Source organism: Nothobranchius furzeri, chromosome 16, assembly GCF_043380555.1.
Source record: "Nothobranchius furzeri strain GRZ-AD chromosome 16, NfurGRZ-RIMD1, whole genome shotgun sequence".
NCBI lineage: Eukaryota > Metazoa > Chordata > Actinopteri > Cyprinodontiformes > Nothobranchiidae > Nothobranchius > Nothobranchius furzeri.
Window position 1 is genome coordinate 34,332,548 of NC_091756.1, and position 12,515 is coordinate 34,345,062.

Consider the following 12,515-nt stretch of genomic DNA (forward strand, 5'->3'; position numbering starts at 1 on the left):
AGTCCTAAAAACAGGAGGATTGGTGGCATTTTACACTGGAGAACATCCACTTCAGTTCTGATAATATCAAATCAAATCATGTTTATAATACAGCACATTTAAATGCAACCGTGTTGCCCCAAGTGCTGAACATAGACACATAAAAACATTAAAAAAATATGAGCAGTAAAAGCACAATTAAACATAAAAAACAAAACATGAGAAATGATAAAAAACAGGAATACCAAGTCAACTAGGATTAGGAAAAGCTGTCGAGTAACAGTAAGTAATAAATATACTACATCTACTGAATCCACAAATGAAAATTCAACCGCAACTTCAATACTTTACAAACCACGTACAAACACTTTCATTCTAAAATTTCCAAAACATTTTGCCCCATGGTGTCAAGCAGAAGCTGTTAAAGAGGCATCAAGGGGCTATGAGGGGGCAGGAGAGGAGAAACCAGTGCATGTTACCCGTAAAAAGGCAGTTGGATCATTTCCTGGCTTGTTTTGCTCTCCTTTAAGCTGCATTTTCAACAAAGAATGCATCAAGTTGATAAAAAGTTCATAAAATATATTTCATTTGTAAAACATTTCAGGAAGTCAGCCTTGCTGGAAGCATCAGGAAAACGTGACCAACAGAGACATTCATCTATTTATTGGGCCGGCTAGAACATTGTAGAAAGAGAGCGTTTATGTTGAATTTATTGAAGTTATCGTTTCCTCATAAGAATGAAATATTAAAACATTTGCATGAAGGAGGGTTGAGTTATAGGAAGGTTAATCCCAGCTCATCCTACTGCCACTCCTATGTACGTGTTCGATGACATGCTGAGAGTGTGAACACGTGAAAATGAACATAAACAAACGTGTGTTTTGGAAGATCTTAGCAGAAAATGAAAACCGGTTAAACAGCTTCCTAACCCTGCAGACCCTGAGAGATTCCTCCTCAAAATGCTGGTGCAGCCCGTCCAGGATGCGGTGATCTCATCGTTTTCCTCAAAGTTAGTTAAAACTCCTCAGATGGGAAAAAAATATGTGTGGGAATAGAAATCCAGTTGTGTTGGACTACATGCTGCTTTTGCTGATCAGTCTCTTCATCAGAGGAGCAACAGGCTGACATGTTATTCATGACAACTTTGTCAATACTCTTGTTATTTATGTGGGAACTAAAGTTTAATGTTGCACAGCTGAAAGTGTTAATGGAAACAGCTGACTCTTTCAAACGCGTATCATTTCAGCCAAGTAGATAAACCTGTTCTATTGCTTTTTGCCCCTAGAAGGTGAAGGTCTGAAGCCTGATAGGTCATGTTAACTGTTGAGGAATATTCCATTCATTTAGATTGATCTTATAAAGAAACTCTAAAAATGACCAAAATCATTAACTGTAATAATTTAGAGTTTGTCACACAGACACAGAGGGAATATGGGAAGCTGTTCAGGCTGCAATTCTAACAAAACATTTATGATAAGAAGTGTATAAAAAATTATCTGCATTAAAATATGGACTGGAAACTAAAGTACTTTTTGATTAATGAACATATTTGTTTACTTCTTATTCTACCAACTCAATCTATGGCCTCTCTCTCTCTCTCTCTCTCTCGCTCTCTCTCTCTCTCTCTCTCTCTCTCTCTCTCCCCCTACATATATATGTATATATGTATATATACATACATACACACATATGTATATGTGTGTATGTATGTGTGTATACATACACACATATGTATATATAAGTTTCTACCACCAAGCCATACGACACCTCAACCATTACACTTAAACACACACAACACAGGATACAGATGTTACCCTGCAGCTCCACAAGTAAAATTTAACCTGCACTGGTTACTTCATTTTAATGTTACTACTCACTTTTTTTTAGATACATTTATATTTAGTCATCTATACTTATCTATTTAGTGAGCTTTTACTTTTAGCATGACTCTCTAATATTTTGCTTTTACTGTATTATACCTTGTTCTTTTTTTCTATTGTATTATGCTGCTGAGAGACCGCTGCTCGTCAAACACATTTCATTGCAATGTTGACCCTGTGCTAACTTGCATATGACAACTAAACTAAACTAAACTAAACTATATACAAATATATATATTTATACATACATGGACACATACATATATACATATATACATATATATATATATATATATATATATATATATATATATATATATATATATATATATATATATATCCCCCTGGGCTGCCACCTTACCGTGGTGAAGGGGTTTGATCCTAGGAGCTAAGTTGTCTGAGGCTTTATGCCTCCTGTAGGGTTACCCATGGCAAACAGGTCCTAGGTGTGGGATCAGACAAAGAGCAGCCCAAAGACCTCTTATGATGAATAGTATAAATGGATGTGGGTCACTGGGGGCCCCTCTGGAGCCAGGCCTAGAGGTGGGGCGAGTTGGCGAGCACCTGGTGGCCGGGCTTTCACCCATGGAGCCCGGCCGCGCACAGCCCAAAGAGGAAACATGGGTCCCCCTTCCCATGGGCTCACCACTCATGGGAGGGGCCAAAGGGGTCAGGTGCAGTGTGTGACGGGTGGTAGTCGAGGGCGGGGACCTTGGCGGTCTGATCCTCGGCTACAGAAGCTGACTCTTGGCACATGGAATGTCACCTCTCTGGTGGGAAGGAGCCTGAGTTGGTGTGTGAGGTTGGGAGGTTCCGACTAGATATAGTCAGACTCACTGCAACGCATGGCTCTGGCTCTGGAACCAGTTTCCTTGAGAGGGGTTGGACTTTCTACCACTCTGGAGTTGCTCCCACTGAGAGGCACAGAGCAGGGGTGGGCATACTAGTTGCCCCCCATCTTGGTGCCTGTACGTTGGGGTTTACCCCGGTGAATGAGAGGGTAGCCTCCCTCCGCCTACATGTGGGGGGATGGGTTCTGACTGTGGTCTGTGCTTATGCACCAGACTACAGTTCAGACTACCCACCCTTTTTGGAGACCTTGGAGGGGGTGCTGGAGAGTGCTCCTTCCGGTGACTCCCTCGTTCTGCTGGGGGACTTTAACGCTCACGTGGGTAACGACAGTGAGACCTGGAAAGGTGTGGTTGGGAGGAACGGCCCCCTGATCTGAATTTGAGTGGTGTTTTGTTAATGGAGTTCTGTGCCAGTCATGGATTGTCCATAATGAAGACCAAGGTGTCCATATGTGCTCTTGGCACCAGGATACCTTAAGCCGCAGCTCCATGATCGACTTTGTTGTTGTTTCATCTGACCTGCGGCTGCATGTCTTGGACACTCGGGTGAAGAGAGGGGCGGAGCTGTCAACTGACCACTACCTGGTGGTGAATGGGCTCAGATGGTGGGGGAGGATGCTGGTCAGACCAGGCACGCCCAAACGTATTGCGAGGGTCTGCTGGGAACTTCTGGCAGAGTCTCCTGTCAGAAGGAGCTTAAATTCCCACCTCTGACAGAACTTCTAAAATGTTCCGGGGGAGGCGGGGGACATTGAGTCAGAATGGACCCTGTTCCATGCCTCCATTGTTGAGGCGACCGACCGGAGCTGTGGTCGCAGGATCGTCTGTGCCTGTCGTGGTGGCAACCCCTGAACCCACTGGTGGACACCAGCGGTTAGGGATGCTATCAAGCTGAAGAAAGAGTCCCATCATGTCACGAGCTGAACTTCAAAAGACCTTGAGGATGCCAAACACAATAAAAGTAGATAAAAAAGTCTTTATTTGAAGCAGAGTTACCAGAGGCTGGAGACAGAGTCGGAGACAGGCAAAGGTCGTAATGGCAGGCAGAGTACAGGACAGGGGTCAGGAGAAAAAACAAGGTCCGGAGGCTGAGATCAGGCAGGGTGGATGGCTGGAAGATTTACTTGCAAAGGCTTTCAATAATCTGGCAGTGAACTGGTGGCTGGCTGGTGAATATATAGCAGGGGAAGCAGGTGTGTGTGATGAGTTGAGTGGACAGGAGCAGTTGAAGTGGATGAAGCTGATGACAGGAACAGGTGAGATGAATGGAGTTGATGAGGTGCTGACTGAGGTTGCTAGGAAAAACAGGTCTTGGCTGTAGCTTGATGAGGGGACCAGGTGTGCTGAATGAAGGCTGAAAGATGGGAGTCATGACATATCAGGTCTTTTTTGCCTGTGGGACTCCAGAGGCAGCTGACGGGTACCGGCAGTCCAAGCGGAAAGCGGCTTGGGTGGTCGCCGAGGCAAAAACCCGGGCTTGGGAGGAATTCCGTGAGACCATGGAGCAAGAATTCCGTACGGCTTTGAGGAGATTCTGGTACACCATCCGGTGCCTTGGGGGGGGGGGGGGGGGGGGACAGGGTGCTGCCAACACTATTTATAGTGGGGACAGTGTGCTGTTGACCTCTACTCAGGACGTTGTGGATCGGTGGGCAGAATACTTCGAAGACCTCCTCAAGTCCACTGACATGTCTTCCAGTGAGGAAGCAGAGTCTGGGGACTTTGAGATGGGCTCTCAAATCTCTGGTGCTGAGGTCACTGAGGAGGTTAAAAAGCTTCTCTGTGGCAATGCTCCAGGGGTGGATGAGATCCGCACAGAGTTCCTTAAGGCTCTGGATGTTGTGGGGCTGGGTTGGCTGACGCGGCTCTGCAATATCACGTGGACATCAGGGGAAGTTCCACTGGACTAGCAGACCGGTATGGTGGTCCCCTTATTTAAAAAGGGGGACCGCAGGGTGTATTCCAACTACAGAGGGATTACACTCCTGAGCCTTCCTGGTAAGATCTTTTCAGGGGTTCTGGAGAGGAGGGTCCGTCGGATTGTTGAACCTCAGATCCAGGAGGAGCAGTGTGGTTTTCGTCCAGGCCGTGGAACACTGGACCAGCTCTATACCCTTAGGGAGATCCTGGAGGGTGCGTGGGAATTTGCCCAACCAGTCTACATGTGTTTTGTGGATTTGGAAAAGGCGTTTGACCGCGTCCCTCGGGGAGCCCTGAGGGGCGTACTCCAGAAGTATGGGGTACCAGGCCCTCTGATACGGGCTGTTAGGTCCCTGTATGACCGGTGTCAGAGCTTGGTCTGCATTGCCGATAGTAAGTCGGGCTCGTTCCCAGTGAGAGTTGGACTCTCTGTGCCCTTTGTCACCGATATTGTTCATTACCTTTATTGACAGGATTTCTAGGCACAGCCAAGGTGTTGAGGGCATCCGTTATGGTGGCCTGAGGATCAGGCCTCTGCTTTTTGCAGATGATGTGGTCCTGTTGGCTTGATCAGAATGTGATCTTCAGCTTTCGCTGGAGCGGTTTGCAGCCGAGTGTGAAGCAGCTGGGATGAGAATAAGCTCCTCTATATCTGAGACCATGGTCTTGATTCGGAAAAGGGTAGAATGCCTTCTTCGGGTCAGAGATGAGGTCTTGCCCCAAGTGGAGGAGTTTAAGTATCTCGGGGTCTTGTTCACGAGTGAGGGAAAACTGGAGCGTGAGATCGATAGGTGGATTTGTGCTGCATCTGCAGTGATGCTGGCGTTGTACCGGTCTGTCGTGGTGAAGAGAGAGCTGAGTCAGAAGGCGAAGCTCTCGATTTACCGGTCGATCTACGTTCCTACCCTCACCTATGGTCATGAGCTTTGGGTAGTGACCGAAAGAACGAGATCTAGGATACAAGCGGAAGAAATTAGTTTTCTCCGCAGAGTGGCTGGCTCTCCCTTAGAGAAAGGGTGAGAAGCTCAGTCATCCGGGAGGGGCTCGGAGTAGACCTGCTGCTACTAGATAGATAGATAGATAGATAGATAGATAGATAGATAGATAGATAGATAGATAGATAGATAGATAGATAGATAGATAGATAGATAGATAGATAGATAGATAGATAGATAGATAGATAGATAGATAGATAGATAGATAGATAGATAGATAGATAGATAGATAGATAGATAGATGGATGGATGGATGGATGGATGGATGGATGGATGGATGGATGGATGGATGGATGGATAGATAGATAGATAGATAGATAGATAGATAGATAGATAGATAGATAGATAGATAGATAGATAGATAGATAGATAGATAGATAGATAGATAGATAGATAGATAGATAGATAGATGGATAGATAGATAGATAGATAGATAGATAGATAGATAGATAGATAGATAGATAGATAGATAGATAGATAGATAGATAGATAGATAGATAGATAGATAGATAGATAGATAGATAGATGGATAGATGGATAGATGGATAGATAGATAGATAGATAGATAGATAGATAGATAGATAGATAGATAGATAGATAGATAGATAGATAGATAGATAGATAGATAGATAGATAGATAGATAGATAGATAGATAGATAGATAGATAGATAGATAGATAGATAGATGGTTGGATACGGGTTTAACATGCTTTGGCTAATCTTAATGATCTGCTGAACAGGTGATTCAACCACTGAGTCAGGTGTGTTGCTACATTGGCCCTGGAGGATGTGGGTTGCCCACTCCTGATCTATATGAACAAACACATCCACAGAGGACCTGTGTTTAACTGCTCATAAGGGTGCAGATACCCAGTTATTGTTCCTTCAGAGGGTTTATTCCTCTGCTGTAACATACTTGGCCTAAAGCTATATGAAACAATAAACAAAGGTCCTGTCAAGAACCAGGGCAGGACAGAGGGGCACCGTACTTCAAGTCTTGGCGATGGACACACAAGGTCTGATGTGAGGTGTAGGTAATGACGCAGGTATGACGGTGGGCATGGTGGAGTCAAAAGTAGGAGAGCAGAGACCAACTGGGGTTTAAATATAACTCTTCACAGCAGAAGAGATGGAGGATGGAAGCAGGGAGACGGAGGGGAGGGAAACAGGGAGTGAAGAGGAAGTATATGACTTTGGGGTGGGTGTAGGGGCTTGGGGATGGGGAGGGTGCCAGCTTGTTTTATTTCCGGTTGACAAGACTTTGCGCTCCCTTTCTCTCTGTCGCTCCCTCTCTCTTTCATACTCTGGTATTCTTTCTGCGCCGCCCCCATCGCACCCCCACCACCCTCCTCTTCTCTGTTACTTTCCTCCGAGACGTGCCTCGAAGAAAAGAAAGGACTTGACAAGTTCAAAGGTAAAAGAACAGTGGTGGAAGATGCGTGTAGACACTTCACTTAAGCAAAGAATTACAATGGCTGATTAAAAGTTTACATGTGGAGACAAACATTTATTGGGGGGAATATCTGATACAATGCTGAAATGTGCATGCTGTTACTTACAAGAACATATAAAGAGTGTCATTGTGTGTAAAAGTTTGAACAGAAACTCAGATAAAGTTCTCTCTGGGTTAGTGGGTACTCATTTTCTTTAGCTCTCGGGGATTTTTTAAAACCTGGAATAAAAAAAGAAAAAAAGAAAAGAGCTGAAAATGTAGTCAGCAGCAATTTGGCAACTTTATTAATGACACCTTAAAGCTCTGGGATTGTAAATATCCATTCATAAGTACAAGATTTAGTTTTCACAAACCACAAAATGAAAATAAAAGTCAACAAATGTGGATAATGTCTAGAGAATATTGTTGTTAAATTTGTTATAAGCAGAAAGAACATTGGCTTCAAGACCTTTTGGTGAATTCATCACACTTTTATATTTGTGCAGTTGTCGCACAAACAGCAAAAAGTTAAATATCACATTAAAAATTTATGCTTTTAATCTTCTTTTCTGGTGGATATAAAAAAGAATGAGGAGAAGAAAACACTGACTTCAAATAATTTTATTATTAAACAAAAGTAACCTAAAAACATGATTTTATTGTGGAATGGGGCGATCTGCTTTGTTTGTCTGAAATCACAGTTGCATCTTATTGTGTTCCTTTTGCAGGGATTTGGTTTAACCTATCTGATCTCTGCGTGCTGGGTGCAGCGTGTATTTGTGTGTGTGTGTGTGTGTGTGTGTGTGTGTGTGTGTGTGTGTGTGTTGAGACGGCGCGTGCTTCACTGCAAAGATTCATGTTGCTCCAGGACATGCATTCTTTTAGTGCATCTTGTTAGTTCATTCCTGTCACCTCTCTCTCTCTCTCTCTCTCTCTCTCTCTCTCTCTCTCTCTCTCTCTCTCTCTCTCTCTCTCTCTCTCTCTCTCTCTCCTTCCCTCCACCATCCCTTGCTTTTTCAGCACTGAAGGGGGGCTGGAAGGGGGGTGGAGGAGGGTGGGAGGCTGCAGTGGTGGAGGCAGTCACCATGGTTACAATGCCATGACAAATATTCATCAAGTTGTTAGAATAAAAACAAATGGGAGTGCATTATAATTGCTCTCACTGACTGGGATCCAATAATGTGCTCATATATTATGAGTGAGGGGGAGAGGAGTGTGTGCCAGTGTGTGTGTGAGGAGCGGAACATCTGCACGCACCAAAAAGAAAACTCTTAAACTGAGATGAAGAGTGAATATCTGCTGACCTGCAGGCAAGCGCATGAAGCGCTTCCACTTACACACACCTCAGCTTGTCCCCCCCACCACCACCACCACCACACACACACCTGCCTATAGAATATACTGCTAGGTGTTTTGTGAGTCTCTCCTTTCTTTTCTCTTTGTCCCTCCATCTCTCCCTCTTCCTGTACTGTTGTGTAGCCCGAGGCGATACTGTGATGTGTCCTCCCTCTGTCCCTCCCTCCCTCTCCCTCTCTCTCTGTCCCTGTCACCTTCAATTGCTCTGTGAAACTAGACGCACTGCCTGGGGTGGAGAGGGGCGGGGGAGGGGGGGGGGGGCAGAGAGGAAAGAAAAAAGGAGACAGACAGCTTTATAAACAGATAGAGGGAGTAAGGATTTGGTGACATGTGAAGAAAATAGGATTACAACAGCTTGGGAGAGTGGCACACTTTTAAAATCAGTTATGTCATTGTTTAATTGGACTAAATAAAATAACCTTAAATAAAAATGGGACCAACAGGCTGATGTTTGTAGTTTTTGACCTTTGACCCGGTTGTGTGTCTGTCAAAGTGTGTTTGACATTTTGTGTGTGTTAGCTGATCCTGACAATTACAGCTAAACAGGTGTTCTCCTCATCTAGCTAATCATTAGTTGATGTATGCAGTTCCTGCAGCATCACAACACAACTTAGACCAACCATCTACATCCCAGTGAACGGACTCAAAACTGCTGAAAACAAATCCTAGACAGTTTTTTTTTCTGTTCCATCACTTTACATGACGATATAGTTCAAAATCCCATCTTTATAAAACATTTCTGTGGAGCGTTTATGAACAGTTAGTATCTTACCTGTTATAGATGGGTTTTTGAATAGTCTCATTTGGGAAAAACAGATTAGTTCTGATGGAGATGACATGTACATAATCACCCTCCACTGGAGTCACAAACACCCTTAAAACAAATCTGATCCCAAAAATGTTTTATGTTGTTTTGCAGGTTCACATTGTTCAGTCAGTTTTGCTATTTGGATTTTTTCCTGAGAGTATCAGCAGATTTTTTTTGTCTCTGTGGTAGCAATCGTATAAGTTAATAGAACACTGATGTCACAAATAATCTGTTTTCAATAGTTCAATTGATTCTGACTCCTACTGAACATCCAGCATGCTAGTAATCACAATTTATTCACATGCTATCTAAAATAATGTATATTTCCACCCATCCATCCATTTTCAGCGGCTTATTTGAAGTTGAGTTGTGGAGGCAGCAGCCTAAGCCGAAAGGCCAGGCTTCTCTCTCCCCAGCTCCCCCGGGGATCCCCAAGGTGTTCCCTGGTCAGCCAAAAACCATAGTCCCTCAAGCGTGTCCTGGGTCTTCCTTTAGGTCTCCTACCGGTTGGACGTGCCCAGGTAACCTCACCAGGGAGGCGTCCAGGAAGCCTCCTGACCAGATGCCTGAGCCACATTAACTGGTTTCTCTCAATGTGGAGGAGCAGCAGATCTACTCCAAGCCCCTCCCGGATGACTGAGCTTCTTATCCTATCTCTAAAGGAAGAGCCCAGACAGACACCCTGCAGAGAAAACTCATTTTGGCCGCTTGTACCCACAATCTCGTTCTTTCAGTCACTACCCAACGCTCGTGATCATAGGTGAGGGTAGGAACATAGATCGACTGGTAAATGGAGAGCTTTGCCTTCCAACTCAGCTCTCTCTTCACTATGACAGATCTGTACAATGTCCGCACCACTGCAGATGCAGCACCAATGTGTCTATGAAGCTTATCATCCATATTTCCCTCAGTTGTGAAAAATACCCTTAGATATTTAAACTCTGCCACTTGAGGCATGGACCTAGACCTGACCCGGAGAAGGCATTCTACCCTTTTCTGATTCAAGACCATGACCAGACCAGAAGTGTGATCTCCCTGTAGTTGGAACACACTCTGCAGTCCCTCCTTTTAAGTAGGGGGACTACCACCCCATCTGCCAATCCAGTGGAACTGCCCTCGATGTCCACACAATATTGTAGAGCCGCATCAGCCAAAACAGCCTTGCCACTGAAGAGCTTTTTGACTATCTCAGTGTATATATGTGTATGTATGTGTTGTTAGCACTGTTGCCTCACAGCACGAAGGTTGCAGGTTCGAAATTCGGCTGCAGCCTTTCTGCGTGGAGTTGCGTGTTCTCCCCATGCATGCGTGGGTTTCCTCCGGGTACTCCGGTTTCCCCCACAGATCACATCATGCCCTATAGGTTATAAATTGTAAGTCGCTTTGGATAAAAGCGTCTGCTAAATGAATAAACATAAACACACACACACACACACACATATATATATATATATATATATATATATATATATATATATATATATATACGGTTCTTATGAAGTCACTGCATCCAGATGAGTTGTCTGTAAAATAAATGTTAACTCCAAAATGTATCTATATTATTATTATTATTTTTTTTTTTACAAGTTATGTTGTGTTAAATCTGCTACATTTTGTATCGTTGGGAAACATAAACAAGATAAAAGATACAAACAAAAATCCAGTTGTCTACTAAAGGAAAACACTCAACCCAACACCCAAACGTTTAATAAATGTTAACAAACTCCCATCTGTGAATTTGCTAATAGCAAAAACATGTTTTCATATTTCCATTTACAGACGACTTCCGTTTATTGGCTTTCCCATTCCTTATAATTTGGAATGTGAACGCAAAAGCCTACGGCATGAGAGATGTTTTTGCAACTTAAATGTTGCATCTTCACAATATTATTTAGTATCTATTTACCTTCTAGAGTTTAAAAGTGAAGTAGTCTAGATAAGGCCTTTATTTTGAACAGACGAAGTCTTTTACTTTGAAAAGAGGAGCTGCAGTCTGTAGAATAAAGACTCAGTTGTCCGCCCTAAAGTCCCCTCGTTTGATTGGTTCAGGTGCGTTCTGGGGGCGGGACATGATACGTGATTGCCTGTAACAGGTAATGAGCTTCGTTTCTCAGAATTCACAAGTAACCGCACGCTGTTCGGCGGCACCTGGACGATTTAGCGGATTTCGTTTGCGGAAAAGCGCTGAAAGGGAGATTTTACCAAAGTTAGTCATTTCCTTTACTAAATCCGAAGGCTTGGCCTCAGGTGATTAAATGTAGATATTGGCAGATGCAATCATATTAGAGCAATTTTCACTCCTGAGGGGCGGTTTCGAATTAGATTTGCCGCAAAACGTCACAGCATGTCGAAGATGTTGTTCCAGGTGATTTTTGGGTGCGTAACAGGTGAGTATCGACCAACGGTTTCTCCTCCTCCTCTTCGCTCTGGCCTTTGTCCACCTAGAAAGTAAACACAGTGTACTCGGTTTACTTTACACCTAACATGTGTAGTTTCTCCAACACGTTCATCTAATGTTGAGTTGTTTAAAAAGCAGCGTGTCGGTGTCTTTCTGTAGGGATTTGGGCCTGCTGCGCGCAGGAATGTGGCCGTCCGCCGTTAAAGCAGGACAGGATTGTGGGAGGGGTGGCCGCCTCGGATGGGTCGTGGCCGTGGCAGGTCGACATCCAGGTAAAAGTCCCGTTACATGAACAGTATTTTACTCTTTAGTCCTCAGGGTGCACACGAAGCCATGTCCGCGGGTGTGTGCGCTCTGGTCTGGGTTTTGTTTGTCGAGATGACCTGCTGAGAGAGGGGTTTGCCTCTGATGCAGAGCTGACTCATTGTTGTTTCTTCTCTGCCTACAGAAATCAGGCTCTCATGTCTGTGGAGGCTCCCTCATCACTAATAACTGGGTCCTGTCTGCTGCACATTGTTTTCCCAAGTAAGGAAACTCTTCTCAGACCCTCTGTGGGTGTTTTACGTGTTTCATTTGCTCTCTGTTTGGTGAAAATCCCTTTAGGATGCATACATTCTGGCTTCCAGGGCCGATACCGACCGGTTTCTGACTCCTGCAGCTACAGAACAATTTTTTTTCAGTTTATATGCATTTTTATTGCCAAATGCATCATTTGATGTAATAGAGCTCAGCCTCTTTAACAGGGTTAGTACCGCTTTCACCGCCTTCTTTAAACCTGCTGTTGTCCAGTCCTCATTCCCCTGGTGGAGGATTGAGGGTCCTTCAGGTGGCATATGGCAAATATGTATGATTAACGTTTCTATTTTATTCATATATTTAAAGGGTTAACATGCAGA

The 12,515-nt window shown here is 44.1% G+C and overlaps 1 protein-coding gene across 1 annotated transcript in view; it reads left to right on the forward strand.

The window, feature by feature from the left end:
• The first annotated feature begins 11,320 nt into the window (after positions 1-11,320).
• The window catches only part of LOC107387977 (uncharacterized), a 31,954-nt gene continuing 30,759 nt past the window's right edge, over positions 11,321-12,515 (forward strand). The window contains 3 exon segments of the mRNA XM_070545312.1: positions 11,321-11,608; positions 11,779-11,891; positions 12,068-12,144. Of these exon segments, the coding sequence (XP_070401413.1) occupies positions 11,566-11,608; positions 11,779-11,891; positions 12,068-12,144 (233 nt within the window). The 5' untranslated portion in view covers positions 11,321-11,565.